The sequence below is a fragment of the Neomonachus schauinslandi genome, chromosome 1 (genome assembly GCF_002201575.2).
Source record: "Neomonachus schauinslandi chromosome 1, ASM220157v2, whole genome shotgun sequence".
Lineage (NCBI taxonomy): Eukaryota > Metazoa > Chordata > Mammalia > Carnivora > Phocidae > Neomonachus > Neomonachus schauinslandi.
This window is the reverse complement of record NC_058403.1, coordinates 132,108,866-132,136,375: the sequence shown is the minus strand read 5'-3', so window position 1 is coordinate 132,136,375 and position 27,510 is coordinate 132,108,866. Positions and strand designations below refer to the sequence as shown.

At 39.9% G+C, this 27,510-nt stretch overlaps 1 protein-coding gene across 1 annotated transcript in view; it reads right to left on the bottom strand.

Annotated features, from left to right (window-relative positions):
* Nucleotides 1-27,510, bottom strand: part of KCNH8 (potassium voltage-gated channel subfamily H member 8) — a 353,747-nt gene that overhangs the window by 199,617 nt on the left and 126,620 nt on the right. Inside the window, exon 3 of the mRNA XM_021678799.1 lies at nucleotides 8,327-8,458. Coding sequence (XP_021534474.1) covers nucleotides 8,327-8,458 — 132 coding nt within the window. The remainder of the gene's footprint in view (nucleotides 1-8,326; nucleotides 8,459-27,510) is intronic.

Here is a 27,510-nt window from a genome sequence, read left to right as displayed (position 1 = left end):
TCTCAAATTCGGATGCACAGGTGACTCACCCGAGAATCTTATTAAAATGCAGATTCTTCTTATTCAGAGGGTGCTGTAGGGCCTGAGATTCTGCATTTCTCATGAACTCCTGGGTGATGTTGATGTGTCAGGTCCTCAGACCTCACATTGAATAATAAGGACTTGGAGTAAGAAATGAGAACGGTAAAAAGAATTGGGGCAGGAGCTTTCTATTTTGATGACAATCACATGTAGAGGCTTGGGGAAGGAACTGCAAGAAGCCCAGCCTTCTGTCCACTTCATTTCCAAATTTCTATCATTTGTTTCATAGGAGGTCCCAGGGCATGGTGGAAAGATACCTGCTCTGAGACCAGGCAGTTCTGGGCTTCAATCCTGTCTCCACCTCCTCACGGCACTGAGGTTTTGGACAGTTCACTTGCTTGCACTTTTTTTTTAAGTTTTACTCTTCTCCATTCTAGTAGAATCCTTGGATAATCTGTCTGGCTTATAGAAAATCATCAGTAAATGATAGACACTCTAGTTTGGCTGATCCAACCTCACTTCCAAGCCCTCTTTCTTTTGGCTATTTCTACTCTAAAGGTGTGAAAACTTTAAAAATAGACTGGAAAACTTTGATTTCCCAGCCTTTCTTCCAGCTAGAGATGGCCATGTGAAAGAGTTATAGTCAATGACATCTTGATGGAAATCCCCAGACACTCCTTCCTGCCCACAAAGACAAAGCCTCAAAAGGAGAAGCCTTTGCTCTCTGTCTTTCACTATCCTTTCTGTTTCAACAGAAATGAGTTCTAAAGGTGCAACAGGCATCTTACAACCACGAGGTGACAAGAATGAGAATGAGGTGCAGGCTGGCTCAGTCGGAAGAGCATGCAACTCTTGATCTCGGGGTTGTGAGTTCAAGCCCCATGCTGGGTGTAGAGGTTACTTAAATAAATAAAACTTAAAAATGAAAAGAATGAGAATGACAAGCAGCACGTGAAGACAGCAGAACAGAAAGGCAAAAAAGAGCCTGTGAGTGCCGATCAGTATGTCGTCACCATTCCAAACATGGGCTGCTCAGCTCCAGACCCCTTGCAATATGAGAAAATAAAGCCCTTACTGGGTTAAGCTTATGTTGTTAGGTTTTCAGGTTCTTGCAGCTAACTGTAATTGATATCTAATTGTGGAGTGCAGCTATTCATTATTATTATTTCTTCTGAAGCCACTTAGTAAGAGGAAAAGCTAGGTGCAATGTAAAACTTTTGTCATGTACTTAATACTGCCAACCTGCTGCTATCTGCCAAAGGGGAGGCTACCAACAAAGCCAATGCATTGGAATACTGGTTTGTATTACCGCCAAAGATAATGTGAGGAGCTTCACACATCAACCTCTAAATTCTCAAGACAAATGTGAAGGGTCCACTTTTTAGAAATTATAATTAAAAGTCTCCAGGTCTGGGATAACTGATGCTGTTGCTCGATAATGCATAGCTCAGTGTCAACCATCATTTCAAACCAAATCTGGGACATCCTGCAAGAAATAGACAAAAATAATTGCCTTGGGCCCTGTGCTGGGAACAATAAGGCACACGTTATACACTCAACCGGTTTGAATGGACAACCAGATGTATAACGAATGCACTGCTGCGAAATGAAGTTTGGAAAACTGAGACACATGCAACTGAGTACAGAGGAAAGGAACTTTTAAAAGAAGCTGAACGCTGTAAGTGAAGGTCCTTTAATAAAAGTAATTAATTAATCAGCAAGTGTGTCCTCTGTGTCTATTATATGCAAGGTACTTAAGAAATTCAAAGACTATGAAGCAGTATGCCAGGTTTAAGGCCCTTCACAGTTTGAGAAAGACAAGCTAGATGAATGAAACCAGCAGCAAAAACAGAGCTGTCTAAGGGAAGGACCCCCACTGTGAGCTCAGGTGGTTCAGGTAAACTGATGACAAAGAAAAGAGGTAGGATTCTGGGGCACCTGGGTGGCTCAGATGGTTAAGCATCTGCCTTTGGCTCAGGTCATGATCCCAGGGTCCTGGGATCGAGTCCTGCATTGGGCTTCCTGCTGGGCGGGGAGCCTGCTTCTCTCTCTGCCTCTGCCTCTCTCTCTCTCTCTCTCTCTCTCTGACTCTCATGAATAAATAAATAAAACATTAAAAAAAAAAAGAGGTAGGATTCTCCTAGTGACTAGGAGTGACAAAGACAATTCAAGTGAGGAAAAATCTGAGAACTGGGTGTGGAGAAAAAAGAGGATGAATTATATTAGTTGAGCGTGAACAAATCAGCTTGGTTTGTCCAGAGACTTCAAGAAGGTTAACATGAATGGTTGTTAGAAAATGGGTTGCAGGGGTAATTTGAACGTAGACCTGCTTTCATAAAAGCACATCTGTTTAGAGTAAAAAGAGGAGGTGCTGCCCCCTTCCTTCCTCGTCACACAGCCTTTCCTCTGTGCATGCATGCCCCCATGTCTCCCTATGTCCAAATCTCCTCTTCTTATGAGGACACCAGTCAGACAGGATGAGGGCCCACCATCACAGCTTCTTTTCACCTTAATTACCTATTTAAAGGCCCTATCTCCAAATGCAGTCACATGCTGAAGTGGTGAGTTTAAGACTTCAACATATGATTTGGGGAGCACACAATTCAGCCCATAACTGTCCCCAAGCCAGAAACTTGGAATCAGTCTTCCTTCATCTCTTTCTGTCAAGTCCTACTTATTCTAATGGTGAGTTCTAGCTCCACCTAAACTTCTTAGAAAGACATAATAAAATGTTAACTAACTGGAATTTAAATGAAAACTTGAAAAAAAACACATAATAAAATATTTAAGACTTAAGCTCTGCCTTCCTATGTAGAGATAAACTTCAACTCCCTGACTTTTATAATCTGCTTCCAAAAGAGGGTCAACTATTTGCTAGTCCAGCTCCTGTAATTAACATCCCTCCATTCAGTGTATCAAACTCCACTCATCTTTTAGATTTGCTTCAATAGTACTTTTCCTACGAAGTTCTTGACTCTGCTCCAATTCTCACTGACCCCACTAACTCTTTCCCTTTTCTAGAAAGAATTTACCATTTCTGCCACTCTACTATCACTGAATATACTATATCACAAATACTGGATTTGCGTCCTTTTGGGAGAGAAAAAAAAATCCCAATAAAAGAATGTACACTCTGGAGTTTGATTACATGAATGTAAATCTTAGTTCTATTAAGATTTTTTTTTTACTCTGTCAACTTTATCAAGTTACTTAAGTTCACTGGTAAGTGGGAATAAGAATAATGCCTCATTCATATGGTTATAATGAGAAATAAGTGAAGTTTCTGTTGGTATGAAGCAGAGACTGAATAAGAGCTAGGTATTAAAATAAAACAGAGAGAATATAACAATTACCACAACTATCTTTTACTGAGACTATTCCATTTCATCCTGTGTCTAATGTGATTTGCATATATTATTTCTTATAAACCTTGATAAAATTGATACATACATTGGGACTCACAAAAGGGGACCCAGTGGCCTGACATCGAAACCTATGCAGCCTTCACTTACGGGAAATACCCGTCAAGGAATCTAGACATACTCCAAGCACAATCCTCCCAATCAGCTTTAGCTAGCTTACCTTACCCTAAAACATAGGACCTTGCGAGCCTCAGAGGGAAATCCCCTACCTCCTTGCTAATCATGCCCTGTTTCCATGTTGTGCCTTCTCCCTAGAAAACTCATTCTTTTTTTTTTATTATTATTTATTTATTTGAGAGAGAGAGAGAGAGAGAGACAGCATGAGAGGGGATAGTGTCAGAGGGAGAAGCAGGCTCCCCGCTGAGCCGGGAGCCCGATGTGGGACTCGATCCCAGGACTCCGGGATCATGACCTGAGCCGAAGGCAGTCGCTTAACCAACTGAGCCACCCAGGCGCCCCCTAGAAAACTCATTCTTATCCAATATCCCTCAGGGACAGCAACCCACTGCTTGTGAGGCCCTGACACTCCCAACCCATGGAGTGCTTTCCCTTGCATAGAGGGCATCAAGCCCATCATTCAACTGTATAATTTTTGTCATTTGACAATCTGAAACAAATGCAGACGTGTATGATTACCCCATTTTATAGATGAGAAAACTCAGTCTCTGAGAGGATAAGCAGCTAGTCTAAGATCTAATACTCAACATGTGGTGGAACCAGGCTTTGAGCTAAAGTATAGATGATCCAAAGCACACTGTCTCCATTTTGACATCCCCAAATAATAGTTCAAATCTGAAGGCAGAGTGGGTGCTCAATAAGAATTTGTCGAATTACTTAATCCACTATTAATCCGCTTTTAAGTTATATTAAAATATTTCTTACTGATAGTAAAAGAGGTGAACAGGGTTTCACCTTACGCCGTCAGTAATGCTAGACATAGATACAGAAGTTAGTGTTTTACACACTGTTTTTAGAATGGAAGTAAAATATGTATCCCAAAAAAGGGAGGGTTAATTAGGTGGTAAAAATCACCAGATTTCTGCTGAAATCCCCCATACCCTCTGTCCCTCCCTTTCCCTCTCCTCCACCTCTCTCCACCCAACAGACACCCCAGATCATCTAGCTGAGAGCTACTAAGTGCACAAACAATACTTTGCATTTTATGCTGATCTCCTATCAGTGCTGTCCCTTGTATCCCATACCTTGCTAGCCCGCTCTATAAAATGTTTTTCCTCATTTCAAATAAAACCCCAAACAATATAAAATATTAATGATTAAAGTATTTTTTAAAAATAGAAGTGCATGATTTATACCTCTTAAGGACCATCGTCTGAGCCTTGGTAGGAAATTAATCTAGTTAACACAAATCTTATTTCCACAACTCAGGGAACTTCAGTGATACATTTGTATGAGATGCAATATTGGGTCGAGTCAGGCTACATGCTCACTTAAGAGTTTTCTAGTGCTATGATACAATATTGCTCCAGTTACACAGTGACATTTTAATGATTTTCAAACACTTATCCTGAAGTTCTAAAAATACCATACGCTAAGATGTGTCTTTCCTGCAAGACATGGCATCAACTGGTGGATTTTAATGTATTTTCCTCTATTAAGTACAGGTAAAAAAAAAAAGTAAAGAAATATATATCTATTTTTTTATGATCATTTTTTAACCATGTTGGCTTACAATAGTTTGCTTCTATAAAAATACTATATATACTTGTGGGACATTTATAATAAGGTAGTAACAAAAAATGTTCTTAAGTGTTCAGTACATATTAGAAATAATACATAATCTCATATAAAATAACAATCTTTTGAGGAAAAAGTTATAAAGCTATAAAAAATTTAGGGGCTGCTATCAAGTATTTTAAAATTCTTAAATCACATTTTGCATTATATAATTAATGTTAAAAATGTTTTGTTGATATTTTTTGCTTTAAACTTTTCAAGAGATAGAACATGATTGTATATGTTCCCTAAATAAATTGGACTATTACTGAGCATAACTGAACATATTTATTTAAATATAAATGTAAAACTCATTTTTAAAATAGAACTCTGAATTAGTAAAATTGTTATTGGCTCCAGAGTATTCAAACTCATGCCCTCCACCCCCAAATGACATGTATAATCATTCATGTGCAAGCAGTTCTGTTAGTGTAACCCACTTGGCCTCTCTTTGCTCCTGTAGTCACTTCTTCCCCGGGGCGGGGGGGGGGGGGTGCGGGGAAGAGGAAGAACTTAATTGGATTGAGTTTGGAAGGACATATTGGTATGTATAGGGTGGCCCCTTTCTCTTTAAGGCTCAGCTGCCTTTGGGGAACACCTGATCTGCTCTGGTCTTCGAGCTTGAAATTATAACTTGGGGAGCTCTGCCTTGCCTCATTATAGCTCTGTTTGTGACTGAGGGGTAACTTTACCTAAATCTGGAGCTCACAAAGGGGAAGCTCACTTGCTGTAGATATATGTCAGACCCTCTGTTATCAGTTTTATCAGAAAGAAAGGTGATATGGAGGTCTCCTATCTGCTTCATTCTTATTTCCTTATGAGTTGGTCCAGCACTTGGGTGGAGTAAAGGAGTGTTTTAATTGAGCTCTTTCAAACCCCAAATGAGTAAGTGTATTTTGCTCCTTTTACCAATTTTCAGTCTTCGAAGACAGGGATTTCTCCCTATCTGCAGACATAACAGACCTAAGACAAAGGTGATGAGTTAAATTTTATAAAACCATTACACATGATTCTCATTTTCAAAGCAAATCAGGTTGATTAAATTGCTACCTTTGAAGCAAAAAAAAAAAAAGTAGTCATGTATTTCTTTTTAGTTTTATATTTCTATCTATCTACACATAAATGTGAGTGCACATAATATACATATATACATTTAATATATGAATAGTGATTTTATTCAAAAATAATCCTTACTGTGGTATAATAAAAATATATATATTTGGTCTTTATCTCCTGTTCCTGGCAAACAACACTATAAAAGTCTTGGAATTTCTGAGATGATGAGTGTCTTTTATACACTAATGAATGATTGCTGGCTGGTGGTCCCTAGATAGCTTCAGTGGTGAAATACCCAGGCAAGATCAGAGAGTTGGAACTTTCACCCCATCCCTAACCTTCTGGGAGAGGGGAGGGGCTGGAGACTGAGTTAATCACCAATGGCCAATGATGGGATCAATCACGCCTACATAATGAAACCTCCGTAAAAACTCCTGAACAGCAAGCTTTGGAGAGCTTCTGAGTTGGTAAACACACCGAGGTCCTGGGAGTTTGGCACACCCAGAGAGAGCGTGGCAGCTCCACATCGCTCCTCCCCATGCCTTGCCCTACTCATCTTTTCCATTGCGCTGTTGCTGAGTTGTATCCTTTGTAACAACAGAAGTAAAGTGTTTCACTGAGTGCTGTGAGCTGTTCTAGCAAATTATCAAATCTGAAAAGGGGGATTGGAGGAGCCCCCAACTTTATCGCCAAGTTGGACAGAAGTGTACGGGTCCCCCGGGCACCCAGTGTTTGTGACTGGCATCTGGAGTGAGGGCAGTCTTGTGGGAATGAGCCCATAAACCTGTAGAGTCGGACACTAACTCTGAGCAGTGTCAGAGCTGAATTAAATGACAGGACCCCCAGCTGGTGTCCAGAAAGTTGTAGAACTGGTTCTTGGTATGGAGAAAACCCACACATGTGGTGTCATTAAGTGCTGTGAGCAAATACAGTTCATACTTACCTTCTGTATTCCTATAATACCAAAAGAAAAAAATACTAAAGACAAAAACTGTGCACACCAACTCCATTTCTTTCCTCTTGCTGGACAGGTATTACACTTACTCTAATATCCAAGTAACTTTCATTGTGAGACTGTTCTTTCCTTATGTATGTAAAATAGGCTTCACTATACAGTCATGCAAACACACAGGAAAATAGTCGTATATTTGCAAACATTTTAAATGATGGAATTGTGGGTGGGGGCACCACACCATGATAGTTCTCCCTTTGAGTTGTCATTTCAAGAGATATTGTGTATTAAAACACTCCCATACATGTTTTAAAAGAGCTGGAGTAAAAGAGTTCATTCTTAAAAAGACCTAATCATTGAAATGCCAAATAGCTGGTTCTCATAAAGAACTTACTACGTAGGACATCCCTGCAATGACGATTGCTTTTTCTCTGGTCACCAAAGTATCTAATCCTACTCCTGTTTAAATGAAACAGTATCAACATTTTTTCAGTGTCAATTTTTGTCACTTTGCATGAATTGCAAGGAATTTCTTCATAAGTATAAACAGAAGGTAAAAGGAAAGCAACATAGTCTTAGAATGCTTTAAAGATCATCGAAAAGCATATCTGTGCCTTAAAACAAATTATTACACTGTTGTATACTATAAGATACAGATACATATTTGTTTGCGACAGTCCACTCTAGCAACCACTAAACTTGATTCTTAATTTTGCACGTGAAATTTTCACTTCTAAGTTTTGAGCTACTGCACTTTAAATGAAACCAAGAGATACACTTTTAATCACATCATTTTAAGTTCACTATATTGCTACTGACTCATTTTTTTCCCCTAACAAAGCAAGGTGGTGTGACTCTTCATATTCTAGTAAACCATTTTCCTTCCTCATCCTATTTGCATAGGAATATGAACTTCTGGTTCCTGTCAAATGAGTCTTTATTACCAAGACGAGAATGTAAATTCATGTAATGTCTTTGTGATCTTGGAATAGGCACCAAATACCGACTGCTAACAGTTATGAATATTTATCAGTTGCTGTTTTAAAAGACAGCTTTTTTTTTTTTTCCCTCCCAGAGTTTTTGAGTAAACAATTTCAAAATGTTACTCCATCTGTCAATGTTTTCTGAAAACAGTACCAACCTTCTTTTTTATCTTCTGGAGTAATCTTCACTTTTGTATCTGTTATATCTTTGAATGAGGCCAGAAAAAGTACCACATCTCCTTTCTCATTCTTTATAGGAACAATATCCAATAGGCACCAAAATGGAGACCCTGCAACAGTAATAAAAATACAAATCAACCACTGCCTCATGTTTTTTCTATGAAAATCTCAATCATTAGTGGTGCAGTTAATAAAGTCCTTACTGTTTTCTTCTATCCCACACCTCCCCTCCAAAATCTTAAAAATGTCAGTTTTCAGATTCCATAAATACCTAGCCCATATGCATATCTCTTCATTCCCAAATGAAATGCTTTCTTTGAAAATAAGGCTGTATTTTAAACAAAAACACTTGTCTGTGCTGAGATATTTCTGCTTATGTAATTCAAACTGTATTTCTTTTTTGAACTTGTTGCTGTTGAAGCATTCCACTTTATGAAACATTGCCCCTTCCCACCCCCAGCACACATGAGTTGCTAAATAAAGACCTTTGTTTGGTAAGAGTTTGCTGGAGGTTTATTTAGTCAATTTAAAAATCAATGATTGCCCACCAGCATGGCTAAAGTAAAAAAAAAGATAGAAAATACCAAGTTTGGGGGAAAATGGATCATCATTTGAACTCTCCTACATTGGTGGCTGGTTGCAAATTAGTACATATATACTTTAAAAACTGTACAGCAGTATTAAGATACATTCCCACAATAGAACACCAAGCAGCACTGTGAATGAGCATTCTGCAATAATTGACAATCAGATGGATGAATATCACTAATATAATATTGAGCAAGAGTAGCCAGTAACAAATGAGCAGAATGCATTTACATTAGGTACAAAACAGGCAAAACTCACCTACAGTGTTAAAAGTCAGGTTAGTGGTTTGGGAGATTGTGATTCGAAGGGGACACAGGTTGGGGAATTCTGGGATCCTGGTCAAGTTTGCTTTATGACCTTTATGTTAATTACATAGGAGTGTTCAATTTTTGAAAACTCATCAAACTCTACACTTATGCATGTCTATTTTTCTGTATATATGTTTTACTTTAAGAACATATATTCTTTTAAGATTTTATTTATTTGTCAGAGAGACAGAGACAGCGAGAGAGAGAGCACAAGCAGGGGGAGTGGCAGGCAGAGGGAGAAGCAGGTTCCCTGCTGAGCAAAGAGCCCGATGCAGAGCTTGATGCAGGGCTCAATCCCAGGACCCCAGGATCATGACCTGAGCCCAAGGCAAACGCTTAGCCGACTGAGCCACCCAGGCATCCCTCAAGAACATATTTTAAGAAGCGATAATCAAGTTCAATTCTATTTTTGAGCAAAAGAACCTTGAGAAATACCATTAGTAGCTTCTGGTTCAAACCTAAGGCTCATATTTTGAAATGTTTTTATATATATTAAAATATATATTTTAAGAATATATTAAAATTCTTATATTAGATTTCCTACTAAAAAGCATTCCTGGGCAAAAAAAAAAAATTGAAAACGGCAAAAAAGTTATTGCTTAAAAACAAAACTATTAATCTATTCACATATATTTTTCCTACATTTTTTTTGATGGGGGAAAAACCCTAATACTGTGAATTTCCACCTTATTTGGGAGTTGATTTCGAAGTTGGGTATAAAACAAAAATAACAGTCAGAAATACCCTTGCTATTCTAAGTTGTTTTGTGTATACTGTATTAGATCTCACAATTTCCAAAACAGCTGATGTATCCATCCAACCTTGGAATCTACCAGGTTTTTTTCCTTACTTAAGCACCAGATGAAGGCGTTGATATAGAGGCCATCTGACATAAAAATCACATCTTATTTTAGCTGCTGTTGTACTTTTTGAAAAGTGTGGTTGGATACACATACAATAAACATGTGTATAATGAGCTTCTACTATATAAAGAATGCATGGAATATGTACCTGATCTGTACGTCCTCCTAATAGCTTCAGCATCATGAATTCCTCCGTGTTCTCTTGACGCAGATCTATGGTTTCCTTTCATTCATCTTCCTAAATGTCCATGCCACAGCAATGCCGTTTCAATATCCCATCACCAGGCTCCAGGAGACCTGGGATCTAACCAGAGCTCCAACATTAACTAGCCCGAGACCATGGGGGAGTCAATTAACTTCTCCTCTCCAATTAACTTGGTTCCCTTAATTGTAATATTCTCATATCCATCAGTCCAGTAGTAAATAGAGCAACTCAAAAACCATGAGGCAATAAATCAACTCTATTGTCTATGACTAATGGGGAATCCTTCTAAATGAGCTTATCCCTGGCCAAACACTACTATCCCCATCATCCCAGAATGGCTCTTAATTCTAATTTTTTCTATGGCCACCATTTCAAGGTGGGAGATGTTTTCACTAATTCTGTAGCTATGGTAGGAACAAAAAGACCCATCAGGGCAAGCTATCAATCAGACCCTAGACATAGTAATAGTGGGGACACGGAAAACAGTATGAATCTGATATTGTGGATCACATTTTAAAGCATCTCTCTGTCAATTATCTTGTAAAAACATCACCCAAAGCAGAACAGAAGCTATTAATTTTCCTGAAAATCCATTTTATCTAGGCACTCAGACAAGCATCATTATTGTCTCCACAGAGCCTTTGAACAGGTGGACCAGAGAATTTTAGAGAGAGGCAAAAGCATATCAGGTGAGATACAGCCAAAGAAAGCGCTGCCCACCTGACAGTACCTCTAATCACACAGCAGTCATTTCACGTCGTGTTCTGGGAAGTCGAAAGATCACTTTGAGGTTTGTCTTTTAAGTTACAATGAGATGGGGGTGCCTCGGTGGCTCAGGTGTTAAGCGTCTGCCTCCAGCTCAGGTCATGATCCCAGGGTCCTGGGATCGAGCCCTGCATCGGGCTCCTGCTCCACGGGAAGCCTGCTTCTCCCTCTCCCACTCCCCCTGCTTCTCCCCCTCCCCCTCCCTCTGCTTCTCCCTCTCCCACTCCCCCTGCTTGTGTTCCCTCTCTCGCTGTGTCTCTCTCTGTCAAATAAATAAATAAAATCTTTAAAAAAAAAGTTACAATGAGATGTAACCTTTGACATTTTATGAATTCTGTAAAAGTTCATTAACATAGGTCTCTCTAAATTCAAATTTTGTAATGATTTGGCCGGCACTAGGCTGATGGCTGCCTTCCCACTGCACATATGACAAAAAAATGTGTAGAGGCATACCTTGGAGATAATGTGGGTTTGGTTCCAGACGACCCCAATGAAGTAAATATTGCAATAAAGTGGGTTAAAGTAATTTAAAAATTTTATTTATTTATTTTAGAGAGAAAGAGAAAGAGTGAGGGGAGCAGAGAGAGAGACAGAATCCTGAAGCAGACTCCCCCCACTGAGAACGGAGCCTGATGCGGGGCTCGTTCCCAGGACCCTGAGACCATGACCTGAGCAGAAACCAAGAGTTGGCTGCCCAACCGACTGACCCACCCAGGTGCCTTGGGTTAAATGACGATTTTTGGTTTCCAGTGCATATGAAAGTTATGTTTACACTATACAGTAGTCTGTTAAGTGTGTAATAGCATTGTGTCTAAAAATACAATGTACATGCCTTAATTAAAAATAATTTCTTTAAAAAAAATGCTAACCATCATCTGAGGTCTCAATGAGTTGTAATCTTTCTTGCTAGTGGAAGGTCTTGCCTCAATGTAGATGGCTGCTGAGTGATCAAAGGTGGGTGGTCGTTGAAGGTTGTGGTGGCAGTGGCAATTTCTTAAAATAAGACAACAATGAGATTTGCCACGTCAATTGACTCTTCCTTTCACGAGTGATTTCTCTGTAGCATGCAGTGCTGTTTGATAGCATTTTACCCATAGAACTTCTTTCAAAATTGGTGTCAAGGCTCTCAAACCCTCCTGCTGTTTTAGCAACTAAGTCTATGTGATACTCTAAATCTTTTGTTGTTATTTCAACAGTCTTCAAAGCATCTTCACCAGGAGAAGATTCCATCTCAAAAACCACTTTTCTTTGCTCGTCCATAAGAATCAACTCTTTATCCATTAAATTTTGATCATGAGATCACAGCAACTCTGTCCCATCTTCAGGCTCCACTTCTAATTCTAGTTCTCTTGCTATTCCACCCATCTTCAGTGACTTCCTCCACTGAAGTCTTGAACCCTTCACAGTCGTCCATGAGGGTTGGAATCAACTTCTTCCAAACTCCTGTTAATGTTGATATTTTGATCTCTTCCCATAACCCCTTCCCTCTTAATGGCATCTAGAATGGTGAATTCTTTCTGGAAGGTTTTCAGTTCACTTTTCCCAGCTGCATCAGAGGAATCACTATCTATGGCAGCTACAACCTTACAAAAGGTGTTTCTTTCTTTCTTTTCTTTTTTTTTTTTAAGATTTCTTTATATATGAGAGAGAGAGAGAGAGAGAGAGAGAGAGAGTGTGTGTGTGTGTGTGTGTGAGCAGGGAGAGGGAGAGAATCTCCAGGAGACTTCCTGCTGAGTGCAGAGCCTGACACAGGGCTCTATCTCAGGATCCTGCAATCATGATTTGAGCAGAAATCAAGCTTTGGACACTTAACCGACTGAGGCACCCAGGCACCCCCAAAATGTGTTTCTTAAATAATAAGACTTGAAAGTCAAAATTACTCCTTGATCCATGGGCTGCAGAATGGATGTTGTGATAGCAGGCATGAAAACAACATTAATCTCATTGTACATCTCTATCAGAGCTCTGGGATGGCCAGCTGCATTATTAATGAGCAGTAATATTTTGAAAGGAATCCTTTTTCTGTAAGTCTCAACAGTGGGTTTAAAATTAAAATATTCAGTAAACCATGTTGTAAACAGATGTGCTGTCATCCAGACTTTGTTGTTCCATGTATAGAGCACAAGCGGAGTAGATCTAGCATGATTCTTAAGGGTCCTGGGATTTTGTCTGGAATGGTCAATGAGTATTAGCTTCAACTTAAAGTCACCACCTGCATTAACCCTAACAAGAGAGTCAGCCTGTTCTTAGAAGCTCTGAAGCCAGCCATTAACTTCTCCTCTCCAGCTATGAAAATCCTAGATGGCAACTTCTTCCAATAGAAGGCTGTGCTTAAGGGAATGTTTGGTTGGTTTAATCTTCTATCCAGACCACTCAGACTTTCTCCTTAACAGCAATGAGGCTGTTTCAATTTCTTAGTACTCGTGTGTTCACTGGAGTAGCACTTTTAATTTTCTTCCAGAACTTCCTTGCATTCACCACTTGGCTGTTTGGCCCAAGAGGGCTAGTTTTTGGCCTATTTTGACTTTCAACATCCTTCTTCACCAAGCTTAACCATTTCTAGCTTTTGACTTAAAGTGAGAGACATGCAACTCTTCCTTTCATGTGAATACTTAGAGGCCACTGTAGAGTTGTTAATTGACCTAATTACAATATTGTTTTGTCTCAGGGAATAGAGGGGCCCAAGGAATGAGAGAGAGAGACAGGGAATGGCCAGTAGGTGGAGGGGTCAGAACACACACATTGATTTAAATTTGCCATCTTATATGGGCAGTGTTGGTGGTGCCCCAAAACAATTACAGTAGTAATATCAAAAGTCACTGATCATCGATCACCATAATGAATATGATAATAATGAAAAAGTCTGAAATATTGGGAGAACCACCAAAATGTGACACACAGACACAAAGTGAGCAAATGTTAGAAAAATGGCACAATAGAGTTGCTCTAGGCAGGATTGCTACAAACCTTTGATTTGTAAAAAACACAATTATCTGCGAAGCACAATAAAGTAAAGCACAATAAAAGGAGGTAGGCCTGTATGAGGGAAACAGTTCAAGGGAGATACAGGCTTATTTCTTTCCTCCCTCCCTTCCCTTCTTCCTTTCTTCTTTCAACTGCTCCTTCAGATTTATCCACAAAACTGCCTTACAAATATGGCTTTGGCCACCTCTAAAATTAGAAAGCAAACCATATCACACTTGCTTCTTCCAGAAAAAGAGGATAGCAGGTAGGCAAGACCCTTCACAATTAATGTGCTCACTTATTACCCATCCCTTCCCTGCTTTCCTGAATCTCTCTACCAGGCCCTCTGCCCTGGCTCTCTGACAAAATCTCCATCCTTGCATGACTATAATCATTCAAAGCTATTCCCCAAGGCTGGCTTCTTCCTCTCTTACCCACGGGCACAATGATGATCACGCAACATCTTCCAGTCAACAGTATTTCAAGCCTGGTGCGATGAATCTCTCATAAGGTTAAAATGGGAGGCAGCATATCCCTCACTCTCAAATCCAGAGATGAAGGATTCTTAAAACAGGTTAGAGGGCAGAAATCCTGTGTCAATTTTAAGTCCTTCTGTGTATAGCAGTAGTAATTACCATGTGGGTTAGTAAGTGCTAAAACAGATGAGACTCTGCCAGGATTTAAGTTAATAACACCTTTGACTTCCGTGGATAAATACAATTCATGGGGAGAAAACAGGGTTTATACCCTATATGGTAAAATGTATTTTTGGAATTGCATAAATAATTACACAGAGCTTAAATCTGGTGGAATGTCCCATGTGTCCACTTTGGTACTTCCTTTTTCTTCATTGGGAAACAAGGGTATTTGAGAATTTGACTTGCTATTATTTATAATTGTGAGAAGACTTATATGCTTTCTACCCATCCCCAAAAGGTTAAATTTGGCAATAAGCAAAAACTAATAAGGTTTCCAATATGAGTTCAAGTTTTAATAACTTAATCTAAGGAGGTCAGATATAAAAGTAAATTGAATTTTGAGCTCTTCCTTTCTCTTTAATGACTCTGCTGTTGTGATGAGATTCAAGTTGCATTTCCCAGTGTAATTCAGTAGCAGAAAGGGGGATACGGACACTTTGCATATCCTCATGTTTCTTCTATCAAGCAGGATTTTGATTGGATTTTTTATGATAAATATGTGTAACATTTAGTCTTTGAAATTATTACTACAGTAATATAATATCTTAAGTGTTAAGAGGATCAATATCATGCGACCTAAACATTTTCAGATGCTCTTCATATTTCACACTAAGTCTGATGAGTCTTGTTCCCAACAACCATTGCCTCAGTGCTACTTATCAATGATGTAGTGACGAGTTTGGCAGTTTTTAGAAATTAGTCCAGGGGTTATATATTGAGGCAGGGGTGGGAAAGGGACTGCAGATGAGTACGCAAGGCTACCCCTGATGGTAATGGATGATGGGACACTCGTAACTGTAGCAGAAGGAGGGGAGCAGTAATGGGAGTACCAACTGAGTCTATCATGGAACCCTTAGCTACCCTTCCTCTTTACCACATTTGCTACTACTGACTTCTTCTGGCCTTAATCATCTCTCACCCACTCTTCAAAAGTGTTCTTCCTGCTTTTAGGTTTCTTCCCATGTTGCTTCCAATAAGCTGTGGAAATATAGGGTATTGAATAAAAACACTCAATGGCTTTTCATTGCTTGCTTAAAGTATTAGCATAACATTCCAGAGTCTTTACCAATATGGAAGGTCTATTTTCAAGGGACTAGAAAAAAAAAAAAAAAAAACCAGGAATGAGATTGGTAGTGTGAAGAGGTGACCTAAAGGAAGGGTCATATTAAAAAGGAGGGGGAAGTCCCCTGAAGTACCCAGAACTGTGTGGGGGACAAGCCCTACAGCAGTCTCACCAGCTCTTCTTGGCGTTTGTATACTAAGGGATGAAAGCAAAGATTCTTTGGTGAAATATCAGGTGAAATCTGTACCTTATCTGCAGGGAACCCTTCCAAGGGCCATCCATCTATAGTGCAGTGGAGTTTCAGGTCTTTGTTCTGTCCCCATTGGATTTGCCTTGAGTGAACACTTTTCCTCCACATGCCCCAGGATCTTAGTGACCCAAAGTAAAGGGCACTAGGACCCTGACACCTGTGAAACAGCAGAGGGTAGAGTGGAGTTGGAAAGAGATGAACAGAACCAGCTGGAGACCTCCCTGAGCTGGGCAGTGGCTAAAGATACCTTTTGTTTCAATATTTAATGAAAAAGGAGGATCTCATAAAAACAATGTGTTTTAAATTTGTTTCTATGTAGGAAAAAAAAGACTGGCAGAACACACACAAAATATTAATAGTGGTGGCTTGTGGAATTATAGTTTCTTCTTTTTTCCTTTCTTCTCAGGATCCTTATTTTCAGGGTTTCTAGAATAAGCATGAAGAAATATATAGTGGGATGCTGGCAACTCTAGAGATTTGAGGTAAGAAATGACAAGAAGTTCAAGACAGGACAGTAAGAGTGATGAGGTCATATTTCTAGGGAGATCACTTTTTACATATTCCAATGATTTAAGTTTTAACAGATATCCCAAAGATGAGAGAGAGAGAGAAGAAGGAAGGAAGGATAGATATCAAATCAAGCGATGCTTAACTGATTGATTTGAATGTGCCAACTTTTTTTTTTCTCTTTCCATTTTGTTCCAAGTTCCTTTTCTCCTTAAATAAAAATCGTATTCCTCTCCCAGGAGTATGTATAGCCCATTTTAAGAAATCTCTAATCATTAGGAAAAAGAGGAACTTGGGAACATGAGATCCAAAAAAGTTTCCCCAAGATGTGCTTTTGTCAATAGTTCCACCAGCCTTGTCCAACAAATCATGGATATATTATTGACCAGTAGAGCTATTACTTGCTTTAAGAAAACCAAACTGCTTCTGATGGTAAACAGAGATAATTATTACCTAAAATTGAAAGGATTTTCCACATATGGTTAGACACAAATCCAGCTGGGATAGGTTTAGAGGAGGAGCCAGGACAATTGGGTACTGTCCAATGAGAAAATAGAGGTAAAGGGGTCCTGATGATGAACAATATAATGCACACAGCAAAAACCTAGTGATAGCTGTCACTTAAGTTTCCATTATGTGCTAGACATTATGCCACATGCTTTACATGTCTTATATCTGAACGTCTCATTGATCAACCGGACCAATATTTTACCAAACTGAACCACATTTTACAAATGGAGACATTGAGATATGCAGTATTTTCTTCAGGGTCACACAGCTATTAAGTGCCACAGAGCAGAATTTAAACACAAGTCTGAGTTTGATTTTCTAATCTTGCTTTACTACAATATTCTGGGAATAATCTTGTTCTATAAACAGTGTTTCAGGAATTGAATTTCACTGTCATTTAATTTTTCTCCCCATGCTATAAGACATAATGACACATATGCTTTCTTAAATGCCATAGTGTAAGAGAAAAAAATGAAATAAAGCCTTAAGATAATCAACAAATTTCTCTCAACCAGGAATAAGAGTAGAACCTATCTCTCTCTTTTTTCTTAAGATTTTATTTTTTTCAGTAATTTCTACACCCATCATGGGGCTCAAACTTACAACCTGGAGATCTCAAGAATCACACACTCCACCAACTAAGTCAGGCAGGCCCTACTCTTTGAAACAAGATTCAGCTACTTTACTGTCAGATTGGAATACATCCTTCATTAAGATACATATGGCTCTTAAAGTTGCTTCAGTATTCAATGAGACACTGGGATCTGAAAACCACCACTGGTACTGCTTTCGGCCCCCATGTTGAGATAAAGGGAATGTATTCATAAAAGCCTCCTGATTACAGTTTTTAAGGGTAGTAACCTAAGTCGTTAATGTATTAGCACCATATTCTGACCTCATTCACAAAGCATTTGTCTGACACATCTTCCCAATGTTTTTGTTTCTTGCTTTCTTAGGAACCTTCAGAAGTGATAATCTCTGTACTGTGGCAACTCTAGGTAGGTAGGACACACAGTGACATTTCCTGGATTCATCTCTTCTAAGACTGGAAAAAACAAAGAGCACTGAGTCCCAATCAACTCTGAGCCATGGCTCTCTATTTTAACGGTCCTCTGGGGGAAAGAAGGCCAAATGTGATGGACAACTGTTAGTGAGCAGAAAAATGTCTGATCCAACGGGCTTGGCTTCATGATTGCTACTTGTAAGCCACTTCCTTCTGAGAACGAGACACTGAAGCAAACTTGCCCCCTTGATACTTGACTTTAAGAAAAGCAATTTAAGATTTCTTCAAACTCGCTGTTGCTCAGTGAAAAAGAACTTGCCTTAAATGAGAATTAAAGGATCAGGTTAACTCTGATTGAACAAGGCTTTCGTTGGAGGAATCTATGGTCTTTGCAGGGCAATGGGAATAATAGTTGATCCCAATAATAATCATAATGCCCACAAGAATCCAGCATGGGCAAGGGGGTCTGGGACTCTAGGATTACTTAGTTTAGAACCCAAAAGAAAATATTTGGAGATTACATTGCAAGCGATTGGAAATAAAGTTAGTCCTTCACTCAACAAATATTTATTGAGTGCCCTCTATGGCTGGGAACTGTTTTATGTGTTTGGACAGAATAGATCTCTGTCCTAGGCCCCAAGAGAACTTATATTCTACTTTTAGGAGAGAAAAACAATAAACTATAAATAACTGTATAGTTTATTAGAAGGTTTTATTTATTTATTTATTTTTTTTAAAGATTTTATTTATTTATTTGAGAGAGAGAATGAGATAGAGAGAGCATGAGAGGGGGGAGGGTCAGAGGGAGAAGCAGACTCCCTGCCGAGCAGGGAGCCCGATGCGGGACTTGATCCCGGGACTCCAGGATCATGACCTGAGCCGAAGGCAGTCGCTTAACCAACTGAGCCACCCAGGCGCCCTATTAGAAGGTTTTAAATGCTATAAGAACAACAACAACAAAAGGGGGATTAAAGAATGGGGGAAAGGGGGAGTAACATCCTAAGGGAATTATTCATGGAAATGCTACTTAATATTGGTTTTGAATATTAATGACTGTATGTGTGCCATTGCAGGTCCTCTTAGAAGCAATGATGAGACAGCCATAATGATGGTCTCAGGTCAAGCAAAGGAGAGAGGGAAGGAAGAAAAATTGGACAACAGTGTCTTAGACTGCAGTGCAGTTGTAAAGAAAGTTCACCAAGGTCATCAGGGCACCCAGCCAAGACGACCATCAGGGCTGGTCCGTATCTCCCAGGAACAGAACTGTTTAGCACCTCTGCTTCACTCAGTCATTGGCTGGAAGCTGCCCGTAGAAAGCTTGGCCTCTTGGCCAACACAATGAAATGGTTTCAGAGCACAGCAGCTGGGGCCGTTAGCCAATTACTATCCTGTAGTCAGAGATACAAGATGCACGTTCTCATGGTTCCCACAATTAGCAGAGAAGATTATCTCACATTTTTGACAGAATAGCATCCATGCCCTTCCTCCTGTCACTGAACCTCCATATTCCACCAGAAACCGAAACACCCCTCTCCAGGTAGCCCTGGTAGAATCATCAAACCCAGTGCTCTGACTAGCCCTCACTGGAAGGATGAGCAAATAGCCCACATGGGGCCGATCAGTCTTTCTTTTCCAGTAATTTTGATCTTGAACAGAGGGACCCAAGATCCAAAATGGAGGAAGCAGATTCATTTAACAGTGAAGGCCGGAAAAATCCTTTCGATTATTCCTGCTCCCTAGACTTTACAGAAAACTTCTTCCTGTCTTTTTCAAGAGCTGGCTGCTCATTACTTTCTTTGGTTCTGTAAGTTACAACATATGTTTTTAATAAACTAGTATTTTTCTTAAGATAACCAGAATCAATTTGTGTTGCCTATGAGGAACCCTAATTACAAAAATGATATATTTAGAAAAGGAGAGTCAAGATATGATGGAAAGAATACAAGGCTTAGATGACCTTGCATGTGGTCGAGTCCTGGATTCTACATTTACTCACTGAGCATGCTTTACACCTGTCTGCACCATATCTGCATACTGGATATCCAGCTACTTCTCATGGTTAAGAGCTTTGAAGAGGCCAATATGTGCCAAAGTATTTTACACTTTTTGACTAGTTATATAAATTAAGGACTTTACCTATACATGTAATGCTTTCATTCTTTACCTATTAAAAAACAATCAGGGAAGTGCCTGGGTGGTTCAGTTGGTTAAGCACACAGCTTCGGCAAAAGTCATGATCCCAGAGTCCTGGGATGGAGCCCCATCGGGCTCCCTGATCAGCAGGAAGTCTGCTTCTTCCTCTCCCCTTTACCCCTCCCCCCACTTGTGCGCGTTCACCCTCTCTCAAATAAATAAATAAAATCTTTAAAAAAAAATCAGGCACAACTATGGTTCAGTATTAATATTTGTTAAAGCTAGCTGATGGTATAGGGTGGATTTTGATTATAAAAATCTCTGTGAATGTATGAAACATCTCATGATTTTATTTTTAATTAAGGAAACATTATTTTGGAAAATGGAGAATTATTCAGCATTTACTTGAACATCTAAGCTAGTATTAAATTGTAACATAAAGTCAGTTCAGATTGCGGGGTTAGAAAGATCTTTGAGATGATGAGATGAAACTCTTTACTGGAAAGATGAAAATGCTGAATTCAGAGTGGTTGAGTAAACCATTCCGAATGATTAATGTTAATTGTCGGTAGAGGTGGGACTAGACCTCAAGTCACAGGACTTTCAGTTTCATGGGCTTTGTGCTAAAACACAGTGCACTTCTCCAAAGATTAAAAGCAATCTCCAAAGGAATAATCACATGAGTGAATAATCTGATTTTGATATTTGAAAAGGAAAAATTATACTTGCCTATATTATTGATATTATTGATAAAATAATCCAGGACACATAACAAATTCGGCATTGATCAAGTTTGGGTTTTTTTTTTTAAGATTTTATTTATTTATTTGACAGAGAGAGAGCACAAGAAGGGGGAGTGGGTGAGGGAGAAGCAGGCTTCCACCTGAGCAGGGAGCCCAATGGATCAAGGGATCATGACTTGAGCCAAAGGCAGATGCTTAACTGACTGAGCCACCCAGGCACCCCAAGTTTTGTGTGTTTTTGTTTTGTTTTTAAGATTTATTTGAGAGAGAGAGCTTGGGCACGCTTGTGCACACACACACACACATGCACACACACAAGCAGAGGTAGGGGCCACGGGAGAGGGAGAGAGAGAGAGAGCACGAAGCAGGCTCCTAGCTGAGCTGATCGTGGAGCTCAATGAGGGCCTAGATCTCACGACCCCTGAGATCATGACCTGAGCTGAAATCAAGAGTCAGAGGCTTAACTGGCTGAGCCACCCAGGCACCCCAGTCCAGTATTTTTTTTTTTAAGTAGATTTGGGATTAGAATATGTGTTTAAAAGGTTGAGCAAGTGAGATAAAAATGATGGGAAATATGTTTTATGGGAGAAAGCAGAAATTTTGAAATGAGAATTTGGAAACAAGGAAACAAATTGAAAAGCAGTAGTTAAGGATCTCATGACAATTCTCCAGTGTATAAATACATGGTTGCAGTTTTAGGTGTCATTTTAGCACTTTCCAAGAACATGCAGACAACAAACATACTGAACATTTCTTCCATTGTGCAAACTCGACTCTTAGCAAAGACTCATGAACACAGTGCCAGATTGCCCTGAGTCACAACTTGGCAGGCATATTAAAGCAAAACAGTTAGACGCTTCCCCAATTTACTGCTCCTCCCCTAAAATGGAGCTGATCCCTCACCAGAACTTGAGGCCAAACCCCACTGCCCAGGAGAGTACTGCTGTGCCCTTCATGCGCTGGCAAGTCTGTCCCAAGACATTATTTTGTGAAATCTGAATTCATGCATAATATTTTCTCACTAGCTTCCACATGATTATAGGCATTTTTCCTCCAACAACAACAAAAGTACATTTTGATCCTGTACATGTAATTAAAACATGACAATTTAGAATGCTTCTAAACCATGTGGGCCCCAATTGGATATTCCCTAATGGATTTGGTACATTCATCTTCAGAGGTTAGCAAACTTCTGTAGAGGGCCAGATAGTAAATATTTTCGGCTTTGCAGTTCATAGAATCTCTGTCTCAACTATTCAGCTCTGCTATTGTAGTAGCAAAACAGTAATAAACAACACATAAGCAAATGAGCATGGCCATTTTCCAATAAAATGTCCTTTATAAAACAGGCATCCTGCCAGAGAAGATCTACAATCCATACTTTGCCAGCCCTTTAGGAAGAAGCCTACAAATTACTGTGTTCTAGGAGTTAATTCTTCATTCCTTGGGAGTTTTGACCAGACTCTATACTACCAGACTGTTTAAGAAGCACCATTTGTTAGTGCAAGAACCAAGTAGACTGTGAATATCATAGTGGTGTATTCTCAAGGAAGATAATCCAAATGATCCTATTTTCCTAAATAGAGGGTAATCATTTCCTTTCTCTTCTGATAATGAAAATAAACTTAATTATCCTTCACCTAAAAATAAGCTTAATGACCTTAGAGGGATCTCTGACAAGGCATGTCTAGCAATTCCATTAACAGAAGCTATGTGGGGATTATGACACTGAGTATGAACTTTGTGAGCTGCATCCCAAAAGCGAAATACATGCAAATCAGAAGAGAAAGGAGTCAAATGGAGACTGGTCAAAAGTCTGTACAGACTCAGGCCAAAGCAACTAGAAGCTCAAATACGTGAGAAACTTCTACTCTGGCGATCTCTTTTATGCTGGGAGAAAAACAGGTAGTTTTCTAAATCATTATAGATAATTACACACAATGAAACAACTTTAAGCAAAAGCGGATTTTATTTAAACCTCAAGATACATTCCGAGTTTGATGTTTTCCCTTTTAATAGTATCTTTTCTTAGTAGCATTGTTAACAAGATTTCTTTTGCTGTTTGACTCCTACTGTAATTTCTGAAACATGGTGCTTTTATTTTTTTTTAAATAATGGAACATACTGTTTCAAAAGATAATTTAGTGGACTCAGCATTGAAGAATTCTGGGGAAGTAAAGGCTTTAAGAAAAATAGCTGTCCTTATCATAGATGAAATCAGTTCTCCAGTTATAGCTTGGTTTTACTGCCCATCGCTAGAGATGCTCCAAGCCATAAGTTTTTTTTTTTCACTTGATGTCATTTTTAATAATGATGGTTTTGGGATCTGATCATCAGTGCTCTGTGGATTAGTAAATATTAAAAAAAACAAACACACTAAAACTACAAGCCATGCCCCAGCCTTCCCTCCCCTCTCATCTCAAAACATACACAATCAACAAAATATAAAAGGCCCCGTTAGGTGGATTCCACTGCCGATACACATTTTAGGTCATTCTTGACACTTCCTTCTTTCTCATCCCCCACCCCCACCCCCAAACCAAAGAGATCACCAAATCCTGTCAATTCCAGTGGCTAAACCTTTGAAATGGGTTTTAAATCCACTCCGGTATCTTTATTGGTCACATCCCAGACTAAACCAGGGCTTCGAAAACTTTAATATGCAACAGGATCCCCTGGAGGGCTTGTAAAAGCATTGGTTGCAGAGCCCCACCTCCTGATTTGATTCAGTAGGTCTTGGGTGGGGCCTGATAATCCGCATTTCTCACAAGTCCCAGGTGATGTCCCTGTTACCGGGTCTTCAGATCACACTCCGAGTAACACCTAAGCATTGCTTATGTGGATCACCTGCCTCCCAAGGCAGAAAAAATGATCTTTGTAAGATTAAATAGTCATCATGTGACTTCTCTGCTCAGAACCCTGCCTGCCTTCAGTTAACTGGCCACAGCTGGAGCATTGTCTACAAACCCTGTGCTGCAAGCCCTGTCCCACTCCCGTGTGATGTGATACCTTGCTGCCTGTTCTCCAGTGCCACTGGCCTTCTCTCTTTCTCAGATGAGGCATTCTTTCCCAGAACCTTTGCACATGTAGCTCTTTGCCTAGAATAAGCTTTTATTCCTTCCTCCATATAGTCAACCTATACTCATCCTTCAAAATTCAACTCAAACATCAGTTTCTTGATAAATTCTTCCTCATTCCCAGATTTGATCAGATCCTCCTATTATTCCATCCCATGGCAGCCTGCAACTTTCCTGCAAGCTACTTAACAGGTCCATGATGATTTGATGAGTCTTTCTTTCTCAGCCGACTAGAAGGTACAAGAGAGCAAGGATTATGACTTCCTTTCTTTTGCACTCCCCCATGGGACAAAGCTGATTGCCTGGCCCAAACATCGCAGGGGGCTCTACCATTTGTGTTCAGAGAACAAAGTTAATTTTTATAAGATGGATTGCAACTTTACAATAATAATACTGCTGGTTGCGAGACTGACAGCTAACATTTACTGAGCACCCATGTGCAGGCTCCACGCAAAGCGCTTTACAAGCAATATTTCACTTAAACCTAAGAAGTAAATGCTCTCTTATTGCCATCTTACAGGTGAGAAAATTGAGGCTCAGGAAGTTGAAGTAAACTGCCCCAAATCACAGTTCATAAGTTATGGGAGCTTTTTTGCCTGGTAGATACAAATCTAGACTCTGAAAAACATTATTGTTAGCATTTACACGTTCTTTATATTCTCTATCACTTACTTTCTTTATCTGATCCCTTTCACAGCTTTAAGATATAAAATATTATCTTCCTGTTTGCTTCTTATAGGCAAACCTAGAGATTGGAGGGCAGAATGACTTGGCTAAGGTCACGTATAGCATGTCAGCAACTGAGTGAGCACTTGAACTCAAATCTTCACATACACAGGTCATGATTCCTTCCATTCGGATGTGCTGGAAATGGGAAAAAGTGCTCTCTATAATAAGATGATTTTTACTACATTTCTGTTCTCAAATGTGCGTCTGAAAATATGAATTCATTTGACAATCTTGCCAAGTTGCTAACGGCCGACAATTGGACTACTCAGAGAGCTCTTTCAGCTTTGAGAGATATTCACATGCCAGAACCTATAGGGAGAGTGAAATAGTTCCTTTTACATTCGGAAGGGTTCCAGTGTCTCCAACACCATGCACAAGGATCCCTGAGTTGTGTGCAAGTTGCTGGCCTTGTCTGCAATCTCTGGTGGCTGTCTCTCCAGCTGTTTACCCCTTGCCTTTTCTTGCTAGCTGCTCCAGGGAGACATTCAACTCTTGGCTGCCTTATTTATTTACCTCCTTTGTGCCTGCATTGGCCCAAGCTCTCAGATAGAAAGGCCTAAAAGCAGAGGGATTCAGTGAATAATCAAGTCCCCAGTCCGCATTCCTGGAGCAAGATGCCTCAGGACAACCAGTTCACTTCCCATGCAAATAGATGTTGCTTTATGAACCCAGCAGAAAACTCCAGAATGCCACTCCTTCTATCGCTGCAAGATAGAGAACGAGAAGAGGTTCTCCAAATAGAAAAAAAAGAAAAATATCCTAGCAACAGAACCAATGTCTAGAAACAGAAAGAAAAGGGGAGGTTGAGGTCAAAGATCTGGAGAAACTTGGAAGGAGAGGTACCATGAAGCTGAACCAGGAGAGCAAAATGAGTTTACAGGAGCTTGTACGGATAGACTCAGACAGTGTCTCAAGGCTATTTTAATAGGGGGCAATACAGGGCTTCATTTGAAACAGTAAAGCAAACATTTTTACTCAGTCAGCAAGTATTTAAGCATTTCTTATTCGCCAACGACTGTTCTAGGCACAGCAGATACCATGATTAATTAATATGGCACCAGAAAAAAAAAGCCACCTTCAACCAGGCACAATCTCCTGGGAGAGATAGATGTATAAAGGGAAAGTTGTAACAAAGGGTGCATCAGGCAGTTTGGTCTGCTGTAACAAAGTACTGTAGACCAGGCTTCAGACAACAGCAGTTCATTTCTCACAGCTTTGGAGGCTGGAAGTCTGAGATCAGGGTGCCGGCACAGTCAGGTTATGGTGAGAGTCCTCTCCTGGGTTGCAGACTGCTGACTTCTCGTTGCGTCCACACACCGTGGAAAGACAGTAGGCTAGCTCTCTGACCTCTTCTTATAAAGGCACCAACCCCATTCACAAGGGCTCTGCCCTCATGACCTAATCACCCCCAAAACCTCACCACCTAATATGGTCATGTTGGGATTTGAGTTCCAACATCTACATTTTGAGGGAGCAAACACATCCAGCTCCTTGCAGGATGGTACCTACAATGAAGAACAGAAGCATGATGTGAAACAGAAGGTCCCAGGGGGTGAAGGCCTCACTGAGACAGGCTTGAACCAAACTGTGATGATTTCATTGGTCCAATGGGAGGGTGTGGGCAGGGCAAGGGCCGAGTAAAAAGGCACAAGCAAGTTAGAACATGGGGCATTTTTCAAAAACTATAAAATGACGAATCAATGTGAAGCGAGGCTGTGCTAGAGTAGGGATGATGAGGAACGAGGGGAGGAGGGAAGGCAGAACTGAGAAAAGATGAGTCTCAAGAGGTAGACTGTGGAACAGAGCTAGCCCCTGAGTGGCTTTCCACACCAGGCTAAGGAGTTTGCATTTACCGTGAAGGACAAGGAAGAATCACTGAAGGCTTTGTCATAGGAACATAGCGGGGTCAGATGTGTGTGGTAGGAAGATGATTTGGAGGGAGGGAGGAGACCGGATTGTAGATCAGGCAACCGGTTAAATGAGCCTATGCAACTCAGGCCCTGAATCATGACAGTCTGAACTAAGGCAGTGGCAGTATGAATGACTTTCTTTATCAGGGCAAAAGGGTCCATGCGGGTGTTCTAGAGATCTGAAGTTCTGGTACCAGTTAGTAAATTTGGTGAGAGTCACCGAGTAAGGGTTATCACTGAGAAATAAAGCACAGGTCTGTTTTTTTTGTTTGTTTGTTTGTTTTTAAAAGATTTTATTTATTTATTTGAGAGAGCGAATGAGAGACAGAGAGCATGAGAGGGAGGAGGGTCAGAGCCACCCAGGCACCCAATAAATATTTTTTTAAAAGAAAGAAACCAATACTGCATTGTATGTTTACATTAAAATTAAAATTTGAATTAAAAAATTTAAGTAAAATTGTTCCAGGATTAAAGAGACTAATATAAGTAAAAGTTAAATATGTGAGAAAGTTCTTAGCACATATTGTTTAAGTGTTAGCCATTATTATTCTTGTAGTTGTCATTATTGACTGTTTAAAAGATTATACTCTCTTTGATAACTATATTTTAGGAGGGCTGTGTGTGTATGTGTGTGTGTACGTGTGTGTCTACATATAATTCTATATATGTCTGTTTTCTATTAGTTACCTAGAAGAAACCACAATAACCCAGAGAGAGGGGAGCATAATGTTGGAGCAGAGATAAGAAAAGGGATCACGGCGTACCTGGGTGGCTCAGTCATTAAGCGTCTGCCTTCGGCTCAGGTCATGATCCCAGGGTCCTGGGATCGAGCCCCACATCGGGCTC